We start from the raw sequence: 23,172 nt of genomic DNA on the forward strand, positions 1-23,172 counted from the left end.
TCCATGTTTGGTTTATATGTACAGCTATATGGCACAATGCACTTCAGGGTGTGAGCTGAGACTGCATGACGTTCTGTTTGAGCAAAATGGCACTGCACAGTACTCATAGGGCACATCTCATGAATGAAAGACGAGTTAAATGTCAGAATTTAGACATGTCTGCCAGTACAGGATCACTATTATTTATGGGATATTTGTAGAGCTTTTCAGGAATTCACAGTGGTTGGAGACTTCCTGCCATTTTCTGGGAATAGATAAAGTGGCGTTTGACTGTAAGGAAAGACAACAGCACCCAGACTTGTCATCTGAATGCCTGTGACAGAAAGTCATTTGCCTTTCAATCCCCAGGCCCGTGCTCTGCCACCAAATCCAGGCTCTTTGGCAGTGAATCGCAGCTCCATACATCCAAGGTGGGGACAAGGAGAGCACATTCAGCACGTGTCCTTCTGCCTTGCAAAAATATGGATCTCATGAATGCAGTTCAAACAAACCAGGACACTGCTGGCTAATCTAGACTGGTAGTTGAGTGCATTTGCAGAGCATATTTGAAGTGTGTAAACATGATTATTCTCTGTGGAAATGCAATTCTAGCATCACTTGTTCCATATGCAAGGAACCAAAATGCAGAGAAACTACCCAAAACATCCTGAACTTCAAATCCCTGTGTTCAAACCTATGAAATAAATGGCTCGTAAAGAAAGTACAGACCAAGAATCACTCACAGATGTGATCTGCCACATAAATCATTTCTCTGGGCTGCTGCACAGAACAAACATGGAATACCAGGATAAACCAAAGTTTATTTGAAACCAGGAGCAAATATTTGCTGAACATCTCTTGAATATTTGTAGTTTGAATGACGGAGAATATGAAGGATATATATACCCAGTCTGCTGTGCTGTTGGTATTTAAAGGTTCTTCAGATTAGCAAATGTCCCACGCTTTGGTATTGCCTGAAAATTCTGATTTATATTACAGTCACATCCATAGCTTTATGAGGCCTGGAATAGAATATTTCTAGCTATTCGTTTACACATCACTCCAGCAGGGGAATGAAGACTTTCTCAGCACGATGGGCTCAACTTTCTCACTACTTCTCACTATCCTCGCTGCAGTTTGGACTTGCCAACTGTTGACACTGAGGCATCAAAATTCTACCATTGTGGGAGGGTGTGGAATTTGAGCCAGCTGTCTCCCACATCCAGCTTTTAAAATGATGAACAGAGACAAAAACAACTCCGATAGAGCTGGAGAACCTACAGATCCCCAGAGTTCAACGTGAGCTGGAGCTTGGGAGGTTCCATGGGACCTATCCAGCTCTGCCCCTGCTGAATGGGTTTGCAGGGTGCCAGGATGTACTGATAGAGAGGCTTTGTTTCAAGCCTTCTTTTCAGACATCAGCACTGGATTACAGCAGGGAGTTGGGAGAATCCCTACCTCATATCATTAGCAGAAATGCAGTAGTTTGACAAAAGTAAGAGCCCCCAGATTCAAGGACAAGATCTATCCTTTCAAACAGAACCTTTCAGTAGTGGCCAGTACCCCAGCATCACGCCTCTCACACCTCTGCACCTACAATACCCCGACGCCAGCAGTTAATAGGGCTCTAATGTTTGGTCAAGAAAAGGTCTGACTATAGGAGCAACAGTTCACTGTTCTTTCCAGGAGCTTTAAGACTCCAATTCCAATCCATCTCCTGTCAGATTCAGGTCAGAGAATTGCCCTTGTCCTCCTGTGTCACAGATGGATGCTGGTGCCAAGTTTAAGATTTAACCTTTAATCAGTACCATCCAAGAGCACTTGAGAATAGTCATTCCTTGCTCTTCAATCCATTCACTGTCCCCTAGATGCCACCTGTCTGTATTCTTCCACTTTGTATTTAAATTAATTCAGTCACAATGACAAAACAACCAGCAGAAAATAAATAGATGGGCTGTATGTATCATTGCCCAGGGCAGAGCATGGGGTGGGTGTGTGTGGGTCCAAACAGGCTCGCAGTGCTGCAGAAATGACATCTCTTCTCCCAGCCCTTTTTAGAAAGACTCAATCCACAGAAAACAGCATCCTGGTTTGTAAATGTATATGTACAATATCTGAAAGCTCTCAGGAAGCAGATGCAGATTGCTACAGGGACTTACACATGAACTAGCTGCTGCTCATACCATGTCTGCAGGGCCTTGTCAGTACCTGAAAAACCCTGGGGGGAATTTTGTCAGGAGATACACTGTAGTAATAATGCTTGAATAATGCTCAGGTCTGATTACCAGTCACTTTGGTCTTTGCAGTAAAGACTCAAACTGCCAGCTCTTTAAATTGCATAGTGTTCCTGTCTGCAAGGAAAATGACAGCAGGGGCTGCTGCTGCTGCTCAGGTGAGTGCCAGAAGCATACGTTTCCACTCCACGAAAGTGTGTGGGGCAGGAGGAGGGGTGGCAAACAGAGTAAAATCCTCTGCCTGGTGTCGACAGCTTGCAGCCACTGACGTTTCAAATCCCTTCAGTGCAGTTTCAAAGCCCTCAGCCAACACTACTCAGCAGAGAGGCTGTGGATGTCCTGATCCTGGGGGTGTTTAAGGCCAGGTTGGATGGGGCCTTGGGCAGTCTGATCTAGTGCTTGACCCAGTGGCTGGCAGCCCTGCCTGTGGTGGGGGGGTTGGAACCTGATGATCCCTGAGGTCCCTTCCAACCCAAGCCATTCTATGACTCCATGATACAATTCTATAAAGCTCTTGGAGTCCACTGGTTGCTGCTGGGTGCCTTCTGGATGCTACAGCATCTGCTGTGGGCACCTCATTAGTCCCAACACTGTGCTGACATCCCTATGCCCCTATGTAATCTGTGCTGGACAGTGGAGAGAGGAGCTACCTGTAGGTACCTGAACCACCTAACACAGTCTATAGCAGTGTTACCAACTGCAGGAGGGACTGGAATTGTTCATTTTTAATGAATATTACAAAACAGTCCCAACAACAACATCAAACCTATAAACGTGTGATTGGGATTAGCCAAGAGAGCATAGATCTTACACAAGAACTGACACAATGCATCACACACAAACCTCCTCCTCCCTCTGCAGGCTCCAATGGCTTGGATGATAAAGCAAATGCTTGTTCTTCAATTAAGCCTAGTTCTTAGAAGCATAAAATATTATTACCCAGAAGAGAATATTTACTGCTAATTGCTCCTTTCAGATTTGTAAACAAGGATAACTCATCTGAAGAGTTATTCTCTTCCAAGAAGGACACAACAGCCTGCTGCAGTCTTTCCACAGAAGATGATTCCTTGATGTCAGATGTTGCCTTCTGGCATATACTGCTTGTGGCCAGGCTAGAAGGCATGGGTTACGTCCTGGAGTGTTTTGATAGGAATTTCGGGGTGGGAGGATAATAAAGGAGTAATAACTGTTGGGCAAGGGCAAATTACAAACAGAAATAGGAGAATAAATCACTCACTTAGGGTTATTTGTTAATTCTTGATGACTGTGTTTCAATTCACTTTGTGCTGTCTTTCTCTGAACTGGCCTGATCAAGTTATGGTTGACCTTCTTTGTCTTTTTAAACAAGGCATTGACTTTGTTTCTATTTTTATTGGACTATATAATCCCTTTTTGGACTGGTGACATTAATATCCTCAGGGGACTGTCTCGGCTCCAAGTCAGTGAGCTGTTTGGCTTTCCTTTTTCCATCTATACACAGCAAAGGCATTACTACTGTCAATTAATTCAATAATCCGCTGGATAGAGGAGCACCTTTCCAAGAATCTTGTATGAAGTGTCTTGTGAAAGTGTCAGGCTCCAATGGACTTCCAAGCTGAGCTTTCTGAACTGACAGTAAGATTTGTGGTTTAGCAAGTATAAACATATATGCAGATTTAATCTGCCTTAATCGAGTAGAAGGATGGGTATGAAAATACAAAAGAAACTAGAAAGATGGGATCTTAATCCATACACCTGGGAAGACCGTTGAGTTAAAATGATCAGGGTACTGGCACAATGCATGGTGTAGTGAGAAAGACACGGATCCAGGCTTGGGGCAAAAGTTGGGACAATGAGACTCTTCAAACTCCCTATTCTGATTTGGGCAGTAGTTTCAGTTCAATGCTCGTGGGCCTTCAGGGACAGGTTGGCTGGTGGGAAATGATGAAAAGAGGAGTACATCAGAAACACTTTGTTGTCTTGATTCCAACACTTTCGTCTAGTTAATCACTGACATAAAAATAGGGTTCTGAGCCCAGAGAGTCCCTAAGGGTACATGCTTGAATATCTCACAATGAAGGGATACAGAGAAATACTTTCTTGATATTTGCATGGAGTGTTTCTGCTATCTACATTAAATATTGAAGTTGGGAAGTGTGGGGATCCACATTCGAGGCTTGTCATTGTTTCCATCCCAAGCACTGTGCACAGGTTGAACTGTACAGCAGCCTAAGTAGTGCTTAGGGCAGCACTGCATGCCTGAACATCCTACCCGTTCTTTGCTTTGCTTCAGTTTCTCAGAGTATTCATCAGTTATATTTGGTCTCTTTTCTCTTGGACAGATGAAAACCATGCAGTGGAGCCAATGGAAGAGGTCTGACCTTCAGTGCCACATCCTCGCTCTCTTTAGCTTCACCTACACTGAGAAGTCAAAGCGTGCCAGGAACTGTTGCTAGAGTACAAGCATCTCTCCTGTCAACAGGGAGTGCTGCTGGTCACATCTCCAGCCTGAGCCAACAAGCATTTCCTGGATGGGACAGGAGTCAACACACACCAGCATCTGTTCCCAACAGATTTTTTGGATGAGGCCCCCTCTCTCAAAGGCCAAGTTTAATACAATGTAGAGTGTTCTCTGCTGGTTGCTGCCCAGGGCCAGGGAATGCGTTTAACTTATGGATATTGCTTGCTTGCTTGGACTCCATTGTACTGATGCAATGCAGTTTTGAAACCATGACCACAAGGATCCCAAAACAAAAAGCACCAGAAGTGGCAGAGAGCTGCTTGCTTACCCCCTATACGACACCCAAAAAGCCAACAGCCTTGTTTAGCGCTCCCTGGAGGCCTTCACACATGATCTCCGTTTTAGACTATGCTAACATGTTGGAGAAATTGATTTTGAGCAAGCAGATGATTACAGGAATCACGCATATTCAATCCTTCCATTTTCCCCAAATCTTCTATCCAAGTGATCTCCAGTTTCAATGATCTCATTTTCCGAAAGTTGTATTTTGTGGTGCTGTCTGTCTGAGTAGTGAAACATCCATATAAAAATCAACAGCCATGGTAAAATCTGTCTTAGACAAGAGCAAGGAAGGGCTGGTTTGGGATGTCTGGATTGGCTGTGGCACAGACTGCTTTGGGATCTGCAGCTCCCTTCACTTAGCACAATTTATCTTGTGTTACTCTTGGGCACAGGAGGACGGGCACAGAATCTTCAAAGCAGCCTTTCTAAAAATATAAGACTAAAGCACTCACCATGAGGGTTGTGCTGCTGCTGGGATTTCAGTGAAGAATTTAAAGTCTGACTGCACCTCCAGGGTCAAAAGCCTCATGTTAACACAATAGGGAAATGCAACGTTCATGAGTATCCTATGGCAGGGGAAGGCAGGCACTGTTCCCAGACACAGGCTGCTATTTTTAAAGGAGCTCTGTCTCATGAAACAGATGAGCCTGTGTTGCAGTTTTAAGCAGGAAGCATACATGTGTGTTAACAGAGTGAGCAGGAAGATTGTGTGAATTACTGTACTTCTGTGTGTTTGAAATGGAGAGACAGCGGAGCGGACACAACGCAAGAAAGTAGAAAAGGTTGTTGGGATAGAAGAGTGGCATCAAGTTAATGCATTAATATCCCAGATTAAAATCATCACCATTTTGTGCACTTATTAGAAAACAGCCCAAGAATCAGGTGAGGTGAGGGTGTGCTGAAGCACAGTGCTGCCTTACCTCGCTGCTAATAGCTCTTGGATAACTTTACATCACATCTTAGCAACTGCAGTCAAAATCAGCAAGCCTTAGGAGTTAAACCTGGTAGATTTTTGTTGGTGTTTTGATTCTTTACCTGCTGGGTATTCAGTAATCCTCCCCGTGACCAGTGTTTCAGATGTGATAGCTGTATCAGCTACATCTAAGCAAAAATCACAGCTGCATGTGGCATTGTCTGCAGCTCCAAAGCTGGTTCATGTTCCCTCACTGCTCACTTCCATCTTCTTACCAGTTGGTTTGCACCCTCACTGGGCTGCTTTTACTCATTGTGAGCCAAACTGCAAACTGGGTCCCCAAGGCAATTGGAGCGAGACAAAGAACCAAACAAAAATAAATAAACCCTGTTGCTATTTTTTTCTACTTCATGTTTCAAGAATATCTCCTAAAAGCTTTTCAGGTGCACTGTCTTACAGCCACATCTCAAGTAATGAAAATTTGCTCACCTCCTAATGGGGGTTTGGGAGTCTTTGTGAAAAGTTGGTCCTGTTCCACGTTGTAGTAGGCAGCTGTCAGGCAACAGCATGAGCTATAAAATGCCTTTGTCAGGGAGCAGAGTGGACCAGCTGCTTCCTGAGGCACCGAGAGCCAGGAACCAAGAGTGATAACCCAGCAGGACGAGGGCCTCACAGGAGAGATTGTGTCCCAGAACGAGGCAGATCCAGAGAAAGCAATCACAGTCGGTTTTGGGTGCACCACTTTTTTACCTCCAAATCAGTCCACAGCTAAACAATATGAAGCATCCTTTCAGGGTCTTTATCAAGGACTCCACTGCAGCATCCATCTCCTTGTAAATCAGCCGTATACTCAGAGTTACATCACGTGAGCTCTACATGAGGGAGACATCCTCTGTCCGATGAGTGCACTCAGTGGTGAGTGGGATGACATACAGACTAGAAAGTGGAGCAATGCTCACAAACCTGTGTGGCGAGAGCAAAGGGCTTCAGCTTTTTGTTGTATCTCCATCAATTAATTCATCTGGTGCAGTGTTTTCTCTCTTCCAAGGCCTCCACTTCAGTATCACCTAAAGATAGATACCATTCTTCCTTCAATTTCTCATGAGACCATTAGAAAAAGCAGTGCCATTAGCCTGGCTAATGAGGCACTAAACCTAGTCTAATAACCACATACATTTTTTTCTTGCACAGAAACAACTACTCTTACTTGTAACACACTGAAATGCCTTCTGTGCATTCAGTTTGCTCTTTGCCTGAAGGGCAGGAGGCAGGGTGAGGCCTGAGAAATACAATGTGATGGTAGAACCAAAGAGTTAAACAAAATCTGCCTCCCTGAAAAGCATAACAATCTTTATTTGTCAAAGTGATACAAAGCTTTCCACAATACTTTGACTCCCAAGTCTTGGATCATAGAATCATAGAATCACCAAGGTTGGACAAGATCATCCAGTCCAACCGTCTGCCTATCAGCAATAGATCCCACTAAACCGTGTCCCTCAACACAACGTCCAAACGTTCCTTGTACACTTCCAGGGCTGGTGACTCCACCACCTCTCTGGGCAGCCCATTCCAGTGCCTGACCACTCTTTTGGAGAAGTATTTCCAAACGTCCAACCGGAATCGCCTCTGGTACAGCTTGAGGCCAATCCATCTCATTCTATCACTATTTACACAAGAGGAGAGGCCAAGAGAATGAACCAGACTTCCTGACTGTAGCACTTCATTCTTGCTGCGGATTGCCATGTCCTTCCCCTGATAGGCTTCTGCAATCCACGCATTTACCATCTTTACCATCATTACCATCATTTACCATCTTTAGGCTATGCTCTGGGGACTCACTCCTCGTTACCTGTACACCAGCAAGTACAAAACATGGATGTTTGTGTCCCAGCAGCTCCATCAATCCAATGGCTCTCAAAACAAGGCATGGGAACAAACTCCTGTGCACCGCTGATGTGTAGCTATGGGGAAATCTGCTTAAGAAATTCAAGTAACTCTATTTTTTTTTATTTCGTCAGGAAAGATTTCAACATGAAATCATGTTGAAAAATCTACGTTCTGCAACATGCTGATATTCAGTCTAGTCGCAACCAAGCTAATTCTGGACATGGAAACAGTATAGCTGTGTCAGTAACATGTTCCACTCAGATAAATTAGCCTCGCTAATTGACCCACTGTAGCTCCTTTCTGAGAGGCGTATGACCTGTGGCAAAATGAGTTTCCATGGCTGCCATCCACAGCTTCTCACAGAAGAGAGAGCGCACATTTCCCTCTTTCTGTACCTATACTTCTACTGTAATTACATAGTACAGTTTTCTACCCAATTTAAGAGTTCTTGAAGGACTTTAACCATCCCACTTCCGATTAAGTATTTGGGAAACACAGAGCTTAATTAAAATTGGAGTAGGAAATAGATTTTCATTTTCACTTGAAATTCTGACAAGTGGAAAAAAAATCAATTTAAAGTGGATAATAGAAAAACAGATTTATCCATGAAATGAAATTAACAGTAACATCAAATGTTCTTTGTCTGGGGGGAGTAAAAATTTTTTCATTATGATTTCTGCCCTTTGTTTCATGGGAAATAAAGTAAAACAAAAACCTGCTTTAGAGTGGAAAACAAAACCTGCTGCTCCTGAGAGACTAAGCAGAGAGTATTTGTATGGATGTTCCATTCTGATATTTCAATACAGTGCTTTATCAAACCTGACATATTTCCATGGTGCATTTTTCTTTTGACAGATTGACATCTCCCAGTGGAAAGCCATTCCCCAGGAATGCTTCTGATGGGTTGTTTCAGATGATCTGCAGATCTTAAAGCAAAGGCAGAAGGTGTGGGATGCCGAAAGGAGTTATAATAGCTCCACTGGGGGCTGGAGGAAGGGTTTGGAAGCAGACACATCACTGCATTTTGCATTCTGCCTTAATGAATTGGATAAGCAAATACTAGTGCTTCATGGAGCAGGTGACCTGATGCCTCTTTACCATGAGAACACAGCCTCTGTAGAAAATCCTTAATGTGAGACTTAATATCTTGACTTTTAATAAGCATTCCCCTACTAATCTGTTAAGTCTCAAGACTTAAATAGCTGCTCAGGAGCTCAGCAGACTGAATGTACTGCTAAGTGAAAAGCACGCTTACTGAAAGGCTTCTATTTCTTGAAAACAGACAGGTTGGGCCTCAGCTTTTAAGCAGAGATCCCATGGAGAGCAGTGAGCACTACGGCCTTTTGCACACACAGATGGCAAGATCTGGCTCAGAATTTAGGCCAGGTTAAATCTATGAAGCCCCAAGTCATCTTTGGAAGTTAAACCTTTCACTAAGGAGCACGAACCTGGAAATCATCATATGCTCAATTCTGAGACTAGGAGAACTACTGATCTTACACTGTGAACAGTAAGAGAAGGACAGGAGACATTGTAAGCCAGCAGGCTACAAATGAGCACAGCAATTTAAAGAAAAAAAATAAAATAGAAAAAAAAAGCAGATATTTGTGAGCAGTTCCCGTCTTATTTTCCTATCTCAATTTCCCAGTGGTACTCTGTGATTTTACAATGGACTATATTGCAAACACTACATTGTCTGAAAGATTTGGTCAGGGGATCATTTCCTTTTCCTTCCAACACAAGAACTAAAACACGACTATCACGGGTCAGTTTCAAAACTGATGGCAGAAAATGATTCTTTGCACTGTGTAGACTATGAAATTCCTCGACATAGCATGTTGTGAAAGATAACAGTTTACACGAGTGCAAAATAATGGGCATAAACAGAAATACATTTTAAAAAATGGAAGGTCTGTGAAAAAGGGAAAAAACATATAAAAGCTATCAAAAAAAAAAGCTATTAACAATTTTTAAATGGAAAGACATAGTGTGTGATATAGGATTATAGAATCACAGAATGGCCTGGGTTGAAAAGGACAACAGTGCTCATCCAGTTCCAATCCCCTGCTATGTTGTGTAGGGTTGCCAACCATCAGACCAGGCTGCCCAGAGCCACATCCAGCCTGGCCTTGAATGCCTGCAGGGATGGGGCATCCACAGCCTCCTTGGGCAACCTGTTCAGTGCGTCACCACCCTCTGTGTGAAAAATTTCCTCCTAAAATAGGATACTATTAGGACAGAAATTGCCTGAGAATGATTAAATACTCCAGATACGTACTGTCTGCTTGTCCCATTTCTATGGTGGTCACACAGCCTGTGAAACACAGTGGGAGAGTCCCTTGCTTTAACCAGGCACAGCCATCCTTACGCAGCCATACAGACCATGGTGCTTTTACAACACTACAATTTCAAGGAGGCAACTCCTCATTTAAACTACAGTGTTCACACACACATGTACAGGAGTCAGTGGCATCTGCACCTTCCATGCACTGCAGTCCATTTTTCTTCATGGTCACATATGCTCCCAGGTGAGGAGGGAGGTATATCCTACCAGAGCTCACTCTGGAAAGAAGTTACGTTCAGGTGTTGAAGCTTGTGAAATTGGGCTCAATAGAGCAGATGTGCTCGAAGGATGAATTTGAGATACAAAAGTTTGCCCAACACATTCATCCTTATCCATGTTCCATAGCTGTGTTTCCTCAAGCTCTTTGAAAGTTTATCAACGTGTTTGTCATTGAAGTTTCCACTTTTAACACCACTGCCTGTTGCTACACGAAATGAATGCAAACACCACAGACCTATTCACCTGACTGCAGACCTATTAACAACATTCTTTGCATGCTTCAGTGATCACGGACAAGCCATACATCTAACAAGTGCTTTTGAACTACTGTCAAGCTCCTTTTTAAACCTCATTAAGATTGGATTACTTGGTTATATTAATCCTGGTGGCCCTATGCCAGTGGTCCTGACTCATACTGGTTATTGTAACACATAGTCTGTAAGAATACAGGGAATGTCAAAGTCAGTTCTGAGGCAGAAAGGCAAAAGCAAGATGCTGTCCCCAAGACATTTCTCGTGTCATAGTACTGTCCACAGGGTAGATGGAAACCAGCATCCTGTGATTTCAGCATGAAACGATAATGCTGTTGAGACAGATATGCAGCAGAGGAGAGCTCTCTGCCTGCCACCCAGGCACAGAAACACATCATAGAATCATGAAGGTTGGAAAGGACCACTAAGATCCCCAAGCCCAACCCACCCCCACCATGCCCACTGACCACATCCCTCAGAGCCACATTTCCAAGGTTCTGGAACACCTCCAGGGACGGTAACCCCACCTTTCAACCTTTACAGGTAGGGAAAACAGAGAAATAAAGACTTGACTTGAAGCACAATATGCCAGCAGTGGAACATGAGAGATTTGAATTCCTGGTTCCCAAGGTCTTGCTCAACCCACTAGACCAAGAATGTCTTTCTTCCCTTGTTACTCTTTTGTTTGCCTGAATCCAAGAATAGGGATATCGGATACGGGGGTAGTTTCCTATATTACTGAGAAGCATGCCCTGAATCACCACAGGGAAGAGGTACTGCTGAAATGGCCTGCCTACTCCACTGGGCACTTCAGTGGAAGGTGAAAAAGAGGCACTTAGCAGGTGCATTTAAATATGCTCTTTATTATTTTTAGGCTTTACTTCCATAACCTCAAGTCTTATTCTGCAAAGGATTCCCCCCGTGGGGCTCACTAGAGTAAAGCCTGGTACATTTGTTTTAATCCTGACTGTTGCTCTAAGTAGATGAACGTGATTACTCTGGATAGAGAGGTCAAGAGAAAGGCTGTTTGTTGTTTATTTTTCCCTCAGCTGTGGAAGATACTTGAATAGCAAGTATGATCCTGTGCCAGAAAAGGGGATGAATCCTTTTAAGCAAGCACTCAGCTATGGGAAACTTCCTGTACATCAAGTGCCCTTTCCTTTCTTTCAATAGAAGTATTTTTGTCTGTCTTTTTTGGCTCTGTGGCCCTACGCTTTATGTTTGTCTTCTCCAATATTTGACTCCTGCGTCAGATCAGACTGTTAGCTCACTCAGCTTTCTGCTGGCTCCATTTGGTTGCTAACACCCTCAGCAGGGAGGTGCGTGGAAAGCAAGTCCAGGATTCTGGAGCATCAGGATATGAAGCGTGGCTGTGCAACATCTGACTCCTCGCATAAATCACATAAAGAGAAGAGCACAAACTGAAAACATCCACGATCTGGCAATAAGTAATCTTCACCTTTTCCCCCTCAGGAGTTCTACACAGACTTTTCTCAAAGGAAAACTAAATGGCAGTGAAATACAGAACGGTAGATGAACTTGAGTTGGAAGACGCTCCTGGAGATCCCCAGTCTGACAACTGCTCAGTCTGGGCTGACTTCAAAATCAGGCTTAGGGATTTGCCCAGTGAGGTCCTGAAAATCCCCCAGCTTGTTTTTTAAATAGGTAAGTTACCTGAAGCACTGACAGGAACTCCAAGTCCTTTTTTAATAATTAATGTTGAATACACTGGAACTCTTTCCGACTTGGATCAGAATAAATGCACTAGCATGCTAGGAAATGATGGCTTCATTCATTTCTGCTGCTTGCTTTCTACCTCCATAGAGGGTCGTTTCTAGCTCTTTAATTCTTACAAAATGTTTTGGAGTTCAGTAGGGCACTCTACAGCTTACAATTCTTGTGCAGCACTTGAACTCCTATCTTAACTTTAATTCAGGCATAGTAAGAGCAGTGTGATTTTGCAGTCCAGTTGCATTTTTACCATTGCACCTATCAATGATGCACAGGCAGAAGCGCTGTTTTCAGGTAACATTCTACCTGCATTCTGTTGTTTTTTTCTTTTATGTGGATTGAGAGAAAAGTCTATGGGGTACACTACCATTCAGCCAGTATTATTGACAGCTGTAGGTACTTGGGAAATATTATTTTGTCAATCCTGACATGCCTTGTCCAGCTGTTTCAAAGATTTCAAGTGAGAATGAATGAAGCCTTTGTGAAGTCAGCCAATTGCCTTCTGTCTCTGTTCTCAGAGTCTAAGATGAGTTGAACTATTTTATACATAAAACTTCAGTCTTTCACAGCCTAGAACTTGTTATTTTTTTCTGGGAAGAAGCTCAAGATTCAATCAATTGCACTCATCAGCTTATCCAGACAAAGTGTCTTGCTTGCTTTCCCCTTATAAAAAGAAGATAAATACATTTGAAAAATCACACATTCTTAAGCAATTCAGTTGCATATGCCTTAGTTCAGTCTCTCTACCTCTGCTTTCATTGTAGTGTAAATTGCCTTAGTCCTAGCAACAATCTTTGCCTTTCCTTTTTATATCTCAGTGTGTAATGCAGCATTTATTGACAAACAGCCAATACCCAGGGAACTTGACTGATGAACAAAAAAATGAATCTTTATTACCAGTTCTTTGGTAAATAAGCACGAAATGATTCAAATCTATTCTATTATCATAACTCATAAGTCATCCTTAAACTCTGGAGGATCCACTGCCAGCTTCATCTGACCCTTCAGGTGGGAGATTTCAATACAGGCATCTAGCCTGGAAAAGGCTGAACTATCCTAACTTAAAGTAGCATAAGTAAGCCATAATTTCTTGGCAAAATAAGTCGTCGTAAGGCCCCTAAAATGGCCTATTAATGAAAATGGAGACAGAGCTAAAGACGTCTAACACAAAAAACTCCCATGGAAAGGAATTATGACTGCTCTTCAGAAAGGCTGCAGTAAATGAAGGCCCAAGCCACAGTAAACCCTCTAGCCATCTATTTTAATTAGAACCTGACTGTGTGTATTAAGCATTTCTCTGTAAAATTTCATACCCAAAACCATCATGTTTGAAACCGCTTTAGCTGATTGGTGAAATATTTAGGAGCAGATTAATGGAATGACTGAAAGGTCCTATAGCTTTCCTTCCTGTGAGGGCTCTCCCATAAAATAATGCACACATTTGATTCAGACTCTGGGAGAGAGATGTTCATCATAGGGAACTATTGTCAAAAATGCTGTGAACAAGATGGGCATCAAAAATCAAACGTGCTCTTATGCTCTTTACAGGTTTTAAGGGTTTAAGCATGTTGGGCTACATCTTCAGTCACTGTAAACTGTCATAATACAGTTGCAATAAAGAACAGCCAAGTGTGTGGCAAGAAATAGAAACTGCCTTATAGGTGGGTTTTTTTATCTGGAAAGCTTGGATGGGATTCATCTCATCTAACTCAATGTCTGCAATGTAGATATTCCCATCCAAACTCCTTGCTCTCAGCTCCTCTCATAGCCAAGGGAAGAAATAGAGCTGGGCTGTGAGTCAACAGACTGACTGTAGACATGGAGTTTAGGGTGATGTGAATGAAGCTGCCCTTTTCCAACTGTACTGATGAGAAATCCAGTGACTACAAAGGGAGCCTGGGTAGACCAGACCATCTGTAGGTACTCGCTGATAATGATATTCATAGATAATTTTATTCAGCCCTGTCCTACCTATGATGGCAGTTTGTTCTATACTGGACGTGTAGTGAACATCTCATGCAGAGACTGAAATACTAACAAGATCATCTGCTTAGTATGCAACCTGTTCACTCACATTTATAGCTATTTATCAGCATATTTTCCAGCCCTGCTGCTTGCCAAATGGAGTATTGTGCTGCTAATGACTCTAATAGCTAGCAAAACTGAGGTGACTGCACAAAGATAAGTAAAAGGAAGAACATACTATGTTCAAGTTTCTTGTTTTTCTCTCCTAACAAAAGACAAGTCATTTACTTGACTATTGCTTCTTGTCAGTAAGATTTTTGCAAGCAATTTGTATATAATGCAAATGCTGCCAAAGCAAGCTCTACAGTCACACTTGATAACTTCAGGATAAGTTTTATAACTATATGGCCAGTTTGAGAGTCCTAACTTCAAGAAATATTGAATTCTAACTTTGTTTGCATGGATATTTGTCTTGTTGAAGGGAAGCTGGTACTTATACACAAACACATGTGCTTACATGCCAAATATAGTTCCAAGTGGCTAACTTTAGGCACCCAGAATGGAAAAATGCAGCAAGCGTGATCCAGAATAGAGGACTGTTATTCTTGGGAAAAGCTGATGCTTTTCTTTGAGAATGACACAACACTATTGGGCTACAGAGATGAAGAGAGGGAATTTATGTTGGCAGCTGAATTCTGAGCAAGGGGATGTGCAAATCCCCACTTCGTGCATTCTTCCACTCTGTAAGCCTGGTTCTCTGGTGTGTAACACCACTATTACTTCACTGAAATCCTCATGGTATTATTGCTGTGACTGACGAGTGGATGTTTGTAAGACTGTTTCTAACCCATTTACCTGCCAACTGCTGAGGCAAATTTTAGAGGCTCCTCCACTACAGCTGACAGTGTCAGGCAACTACATGAAGAAATACCATGAACATTTCTTGCTTGTTTGCTATGCTGTGAGCTTGCAGAGAGATAGAGAGCAGCTCCTGGGGGAAAAAGAAAACAAGAAGTGATTTTCAAATGTGTCACTACAAAAGCTAAACAATCACAACTCAATTGCTGAAATAACTGAGACCCCACAAATGCAAGGCCAGGCTGGATGTGGCTCTGGGCAGCCTGGTCTGGTGGTTGGTGACCCTGCACACAGCAGGGGGGGTTGAAACTATATGATCATTGTGGTCCTTTTCAACCCAGGCCATTCTATGATTCTGTGATTACATTCAGAGCAGCCTACTCAAGAGAAGGATCCTCTCCTAAGATTATCTGGTGAAAATGCACTTCGGCAATGAAGCTTTCAAAGGCAAAGATGAAGCTTATCAGAAATGACAGACTGAAATGTGGGGAAATTAGTGAAAATCTTATTGAATTACCAAGTGCTGGCTGCAGTCACCTGGCACATGCATGCATTCAACCCACAGCACCTCAACTTGCCTAAGACTTGTGATGGGCTGGGAATGTGCAAACTTGTGGAAACGTAGTTCAGCTGACAGGCAGTGCAGGATTCTGTACAAATATTAAAGCACACTGAATTTAGATGTGTCCACACAACTTGGTTGCCTCACTCTGGTTAATGGAGACCTACTCCATACAGGCGGTGGAATGTAGAGGGTGAGCCCCAAAGAGATTCCCTCTGTTGGGCATCAAAGTAGCTCTTGAGGTTTCACTGGATTCACCAGCTCTCCACCAAGATATAAGCTGAGCATTAAACTACGATGATACCTATGCCTATTCTTCCCAGTCTGTGAGGAGTTCTGTACAAAGTGATTAATTAAATTAAATTAAATTCCAGGACTTAATACATTGCCTGACCCTCAATTCAGAACAGAAACTACTTCAGAAAGGCTTGGTGCTCTCTGAGGTTTCTGGAGGTCCAGAGAAGCCAAGAGCTGATTGCATTGCCTTGGCAGCAGCATGTACAAAACACCAAGCTGGGCATGCTATCTTGACGAAAAGCCCTGCGTTACTCCATGAGAATATGGTGTCCACATGAGTTCCACAGTAAAGAAAGCCAAAAAATCTATTTTATGCCCAATGGGGGATGTTTCCACCTAATTTTCCTCCTCAGTCCCCACTCTTAAGGTTTATATAATACTCCAGAGACTTCACTATTAGGAACCATTTCAAACAATGGAACTGTCTTTAAATATAACCATTTTCTCCTCCATCCCACTTACATTCTTCATTCAAGTGTAACTGCAGGCACTGAGGAGGAAGAAACTATGTGCCTCTATACTGTCAGAGTGATTTCTATTATCCCAAGCTGTGCTTGTTACCAACTCTGACCCATCATTATTTCAGGAAACCATTACATTTATTATTAATAAAATCCCTACAGCTAGCTTTCCTCCCCAGCAGACATTATGCTGGCTTCAAATGTCATCATGTGCTTTTTTCTCTGTGGCATTCACTCACTCTGCAAGTAGCAGGGGACTCCTCCCATTCCCCTTCTTAGCCTGACTTTCCTCAGATCCAGCATACCCAGACCAACTCACCTGGCTCTTCAAAAGTGATGCAGCCAAAAAGGGACACAACAGCACCACACTTTCAGAGACTTGATGATGCTATGAGCTATCACAGCATCTGTGGAAAGAGTTTATTAGTTTAGGTGATGAATAAAACACCTCTGATACATACTACCAGCTGGATCTACTCAGTCACTGCGCAAGATATTTAAACCCTACTTGAGATCCCAACTGGGAATCCACTCAGTCTACCTTCCACTGAAGTTTACAACATTTGGATGCTGAAAACAGGAGTGAAACCTACATTTTGCCTAGTGTAGAGAGGGCTTATGTAGAGATTGATACTACTGTCAGAAGCCCAAGCTGTGTTGTTGTTTTCACCCAGTGAAGGTCTACCATAAAGTGCAAGCTCTGCCCTGCAACCAACCATATGTCTCTGTTCATCACTTACCTTTTTCTGATCCCAGGACTTTTCAGTCCAGGTTCAACTTCAAGAGAAGATACAGAATGTGGTCTTTCAGAATACTTACAGGACAGATGCAGCAACTATATGTCTGACCATACAGACTGACCTTAGGACAACGGTTGAATATTGATGGTGTTCCACTTTGTAGATGAGCAGTCCAGTAAAGTCATCAGCAGGGAATACACTCACAGAAGAGAGCTCTGGATGTCACCTGGAGAGACATATTTGATATTTCTTACTGGTTCCTTTTCCTTTTACTGTAAGATGCTTCATCCTTCTGAGAGGTGATCTAATATTTCAGTCCAACTCCACCCTTTGGATATTTACATACTGTGTAATGTCTCTGTTATTATAACTACCTATCAAACTACCTGGTTATATTGTGAAAACTTCTCAGAGTTCCAGATATAGCGAGAACCTTCTTGACTTAGGTGTTACACCAAGAGCTGGCCATGTCCTTCCTCCAGCAAGGATGGATTCTGTATTGTTTCCCCACTGGGACCAGTAAGAATATTCGCAGGTTTAGGGTTTAAGATCTGTTTAAATCCTTTCAGGACTTGAGCTTTGAAAAGGAAAAAAAAAAAAAACAAAAAAACACTAAAAAACAACACAACACAATGACAAAGAAACAACAAGAGAAAACTCAAATCCCCAAACAAGGAAAAGGGAGTCACCCTTGTATGGTCATGGTTGAAAACAGTATCTGAAAGTCATTTGAGCAAGAACTAAGCAATTGGATCTATGCCATGATCCTATATGGGGACTCTCTCCATCCAACTGATCAGAACTGTGCATTCCTGCATCTCTGCTTGTTGGTCTCATGGGTCTTCGTCTGCTCTCTGAAAGAACAGGGCTTCCATCTCACATAAAACATCTACTTACGTTGTGTGTATCTATCTGTATCTATATATATCTCTCTGTCTCCCTTTTAAATCTTTCCCCAATCTTACACATAAAGTCAAACAGTATGATGAATGTCGCCATAAGTTTTTTAAAAGGAGATGATTGTGAGAAGAGCAGCCAGAAGCACCATGACTGAAGGAGAAGCTTGCAACATGAGCTCACCCCTTAAAGATTATAAGGGAATCTGAAGGGGATTGACCTTCTAAGCAAGCAACCCAGTCAACAGAAAGCTCTGGTTGGATTTTGCAGTCAGCCATAAGTGGAAAAGCCCTAGAAACACAACAGTTTAATCCTTAGATAGTCATAGTTCAGGGTTGTTTTGTACTATTTCAATACAGTGTTAACATTATGAGCTTCTGGTTCTGCACAGTGTAATAAACAGAGATAAATCATAACAGAAAGCCACGGAGTGGTGTGATGGAAAACCTCTCTGGTTTCAAGGGAACTGACCTATGTCTATGCACTTGCAGCTTCAGGCTTCTTTCACCAGTTCTCATGAATTCATGCCATCCCACTGCGTGTGAGTTTCCAGTCCTGGAGGTGGATGTTTAAATGCAATAAAAACTTCTGCTGGATTTATTCCTCCTTTTGCATTTTCATGAACGCATTCATATTAATTGGAAGCATCCAACGCTGAGTTACGGCTTTGTTTTCTTTTAATAATGAAAGGAAACAAATGGTGGAGCACAACTGACAAGAGAGAAAGCTTAAATATTTAAATGCATTCAGACTGTTGAATAATTGAAAAAAAAGAGAAAATAATGTTTTTTTTTTTTCCTTTTTCTTTTTTGTCCAGGTCTAATAGTCTACAGAGTCTATCTATCTCCTTGCTGTGATATTCACATTGTATTAAACTCAACCTCTGCATGGGTTTAGGTACTTAAGCCTCCTTGTAGGTGTTCTGGAAAGGGTGAGAAGCTGTTGCTTTATGCCTTTTGTGATCAAATGACAAAAGGCAAAATAATACAACACCCCAGAGGAAGATGTCCGGGCACTTCTCACCCCAACTGAGCCTTGCTAAGCTCATGCAAACCCTGGGAATTTGTTGTGCAAAAGGGACTCTTTCCTCTTTTCTTCTGTGCTACCATGACCTTTACGCCAATCAATTTTGACTGGGGACACACACACACACACAAAGCAACAACAACAGAGGAGAGTGGTAGAAAGACAGTGTCACAGATAGGAGGGGGAGGCACTGCCTCCCTGAAAATAGACAACGAGGTGCCCAGGGTAGGCTTTGCTCATCGGGGGTGACAGGCAGTGCATGACACCCCACTCAGTGGAAATACAGCAGCTGGGCTGGGAAAGAAGGAGGTCATATTGACTTCTGCTCCACAGCTGTGACTCAGGACATGGCTGGGCTTTTGGGGACAGTCCCAGCTGCAGCTGTGGGCAGGTACTGACATTGATTCACTGGGAAGCCCAGACCTTGGCCTGATGTCGGCAGTCTGACAATACCACAGAGCAATCCATTGTATGGAGGGCCCTAGCTGCATGCTGAAGGCAGTGTGTAATTGGTATCTGTTAGACACGGGAGCTTTTGGGCCCCCACAGGGTCTGGCATTCAAATTGATAAGACTTTAGTTCCCTTATAACTAACAGCCATCCTAGGGAAGACAGCAGAAGACCAGACCATGGGCAAGTGTGCCAGTGAGTGCATGGCACGAGGATAATGGGGTGCACCTAACGCCCATTGCTCCTGGATGATGGTGAGGGTGTACGCATCTCAATTAGAATCACAGAATCAAACAGGAGGGGGAAAGACTGTTTACGAGGGTGGATAGTGATAGGACACGGGGAATGGTCTTAAACTGAGACAGGGGAGGTTTAGGTTAGCTATTAGGAGGAAGTTTTTCACTCAGAGGGTGGTGACACACTGAACAGGTTGCCCAAGGACATTGTGGATGCCCATCCCTGGAGGCATTCAAGGCCAGGCTGGATGTGGCTCTGGGCAGCCTGGTCTGGTGGTTGGCGACCCTGCACATAGCAGGGGGTTGGAACTGGATGAGCATTGTGGTCCTTTTCAACCCAGCCCATTCTATAATTCTGTGATTAAGGTTGGAAAAGACCTCTAAGATCTTCTAGTCCAACTGTTGACCTAACACTGCCATGCCCACCGACCACGTCCTTCAGTGCCTCATCTGTAAAGTTCTTGAACACCTCCAGGGATGGTGACTCCAACACATACCTGGGCAGTCTGTACCAGTGCATCACCTCTCTTTTTGAGAAGAAACATTTCCCAATATCCAACCTGAACATCCCCTGTCACAACACGAGGCCATGCCTTCTTGTCCTCTCACTGTTATCTGGGACAAAAGACCAACTCCCACATGGCTACAGCCTCTTTCCAAGGAGCTGTGAGAAGCCTCAGTTTTGGAGAGGGACACTGGTTGTGGAGGTCCTCAATGAAGGCAACCTCACCGCACCTCGCGTTCGTGAAAATGGCTCAACATGGCACTTAGCGCTCGGGGAAGGGATGACCTCACTGCTTCTGCAGGGCTGTGCGCAGGGAGGTCACTACAGGAGCCGGGTGAGGGCGAGGGGTGACTCCGTTTGCCCCCGCTGCAGAGGCAGACGGAGGTCCCCTCTACTTCTGGGAGCTGTGGGGGTCGCGCTCCCCGGGGGGTTCGGCCGCCTCCATCCCCGCGGCGCCTCGGGCGGAGGGCGGGCTCGGCTCGGCTCGGCTCCCCCGCCAGGCTCTCCCTCCCTCCCTCCGGGGGTTTGCCCTGGGACGAGCCGGCGGCACCGGGGCCGACTGCGGGGCGGCGGTGAGGGGCAGCAGCGGGGGGGCGGGGGGCAGAGATGCCAGCACAGGGGCAGCGCTGCTGAGCGGGCAGCGCCAGCTCCGGGCAGCCCCCCGCAGCCCCCACAGCCCCGCCGGCCCCATGGCGGGACGGGCACCGCAGCGCAGCCTCCCGGCGGCGGCCACCGCCGCGCTTCTTCTCCTGCCCGTAAGTGCCCCGGCCGGGGAGGGGGTGGGAAAGCCCGGGGTGGGAGGGAGAGCGGGAGACGCCCCGCGCCCCGCCGGGAGCCCACCCGGTCTGTGAGGGAGCGCCGAGCGCGCCCCGGCCCCGCAGCTCCCGCCCGTCCCCTCAGCGCTGCGGACGGTCCCGCGCAGATCCCGCACCTATCCCGGCCGTCCCCTCAGCGCCGAAACACGCCGGTGTCCCCGTGGCCGCTGACCCCTCGGTCCCCTCAGAGCCCCCGTGGCCCTCCTTGCTTTCTCCTTATCCGTGAAGGACTTTCCAGGCGCAGCCCCGGCCCCGCGGCGAGCCGTGCCCTGGTTGCTCTCCTCGCAACATGTGCTCCGCTTCCATCGCCTTCTCAACGTGGTAGCTCAGTCCACGCATCTGCTCGAGCAGTTGCTCCAACTTTCTCTCGAGTAGAACATCAGAGAGACCTTTCCTTCGGATCCTTCTCTATCACCATCCCCGGGATGAGGCAGCAATAGGGTCGGCTGGTTTGGGTCCGAACTGAACCCAACACTCCCAACCTACACTGCCCAGTCAGGCTGACTGTGTGTGTGTGAGGTGTGCAGGAGACGCATTGATCTTCCTCCTAATTCATGTTGGCTGCTCCCACAGCATTATAAAAGCAGCAGATTTCTGGGCTGCTCTTGTCTTCCTAGCTGTGCTTTCCCTCATTTTATTTCCATGGGTCCAGAACAATGCTTCAGTTCCCTCATAGACAGGAGGACTCCTTGCCATGAGGTTATCAGAAGTACCCAGGTGCCCACTGCTGCCAGACTCATTCTTTGTCGGTGAATAGAAAACGCTGTGTGTTTCCCCTCTAGATCTAATCTATGGACATGGCTTTTTTCTTCAGTTTCCTGTAGCTTTGCATTGGAATTGCTTGTGTCAGTTGGGGTGGCTGGCTTGTTTAGTTGCCCTGAAAAAAAGGGAAAAAAGCACTAGGAGTCATATCACAATGCCAGCTACAGCTGCTGGGGGAGCTGCTTCTTGTATCACTGCACAGGGTCTCAGTTGCCAGAATCAGCTCATGATCCCAGTATCTTGTGGTCAATGGAGTTAAATCCAGTTGGCAGCCGGTCTTGAGTGGTGTCCCCCAGGGCTCTGTACTGGGACTGCTTCTATTTAACATCTTTATTAACGATCTTGATGAGGGGGTTGAGTGCACCCTCAGTAAGTTTGCAGATGACACCAAGTTGGGAGGGAGTGTTGATCTGCCTGAGGGGAGAAGGGCACTACAGAGGGACCTGGATAGATTGGATCAATGGGCCAAGGCAAAATGTATGAGTTTCAATAGGGCCGAGTGTTGGGTCCTGCATTTTGGTCACAGCAACCCCAGGCAACCCTACTGACTTGGGGAGGAGTGGCTGGAAAACTGCCTGATGGAAAGGGACCTTGGTGTACTGATGGACAGGTGGCTGAATATGAGCCAGCAGTGTGCCCAGGTGGCCAAGAAGGCCAATGGCATCCTGGCTTGGATCAGGAATGGTGTGGTGAGCAGGACTGGGGAAGTCATCCTGCCCCTGTACTCAGCATTGGTGAGGCCTCACCTCGAGTACTGTGTTCAGTCTTGGGCACCTCAGTACAGAAAGGACATGGAGGTGCTGGAGCAGGTCCAAAGAAGGGCAACAAGGCTTGTGAAGGGCTTGGAGAATATGCCATATGAGGAGAGACTGAAGGAACTGGGGCTGTTTAGTCTGGGGAAAAGGAGGCTGAGGGGAGACCTTATTGCTGTCTTCCAATATCTGAAAGGTGCTTACAGCAAGAGCGGGGTTGGTCTCTTCTCACTGGTAATAGGTGACAGGACGAGGGGAAATGGCCTTAAGTTGCACCAGGGTAAGTTTAGGTTGGATATCAGGAAACACTTCTTTACAGAAAGGGTTGTTAAGCACTGGAATGGGCTCCCCAGGGAGGCGGTTGAGTCACCATCCCTGGATGTGTTTAAAAACCATTTGGATGTGGGGACATGATTTAGCAGAGGGTAGTTAGAGTTAGGGTAGTATGATTAGATCATGGTTGGACTCGATGATCTCTGAGGTCTTTTCCAACCTGAGCGATGCTA

At 44.8% G+C, this 23,172-nt stretch overlaps 1 protein-coding gene and 1 long non-coding RNA gene across 5 annotated transcripts in view; one reads left to right on the forward strand and one right to left on the reverse strand.

Annotated features, from left to right (window-relative positions):
* Positions 1-780: 780 nt before the first annotated feature.
* On the reverse strand, positions 781-21,824 carry LOC101748313. 4 transcript variants are annotated; one of them, XR_006936792.1, is made up of 8 exons: positions 21,269-21,824; positions 18,592-18,794; positions 17,610-17,800; positions 17,345-17,449; positions 17,224-17,260; positions 16,803-16,890; positions 15,161-15,296; positions 781-6,975 (listed from the first exon to the last, which is right to left on the reverse strand). It is a non-coding gene; the product is annotated as an uncharacterized LOC101748313 (long non-coding RNA). The 4 variants fall into 4 exon arrangements; XR_005857355.2 differs by lacking the exon at positions 17,224-17,260; XR_005857357.2 differs by lacking the exons at positions 781-6,975; positions 15,161-15,296 and adding an exon at positions 15,332-15,813.
* Positions 20,870-23,172, forward strand: part of CRHR2 (corticotropin releasing hormone receptor 2) — a 137,266-nt gene continuing 134,963 nt past the window's right edge. The window contains exon 1 of the mRNA XM_015281045.4: positions 20,870-21,092. Coding sequence (XP_015136531.2) covers positions 21,027-21,092 — 66 coding nt within the window. The 5' untranslated portion in view covers positions 20,870-21,026. The remainder of the gene's footprint in view (positions 21,093-23,172) is intronic.

Source organism: Gallus gallus, chromosome 2 (genome assembly GCF_016699485.2).
Source record: "Gallus gallus isolate bGalGal1 chromosome 2, bGalGal1.mat.broiler.GRCg7b, whole genome shotgun sequence".
In the NCBI taxonomy this organism is placed as follows: Eukaryota; Metazoa; Chordata; class Aves; order Galliformes; family Phasianidae; genus Gallus; species Gallus gallus.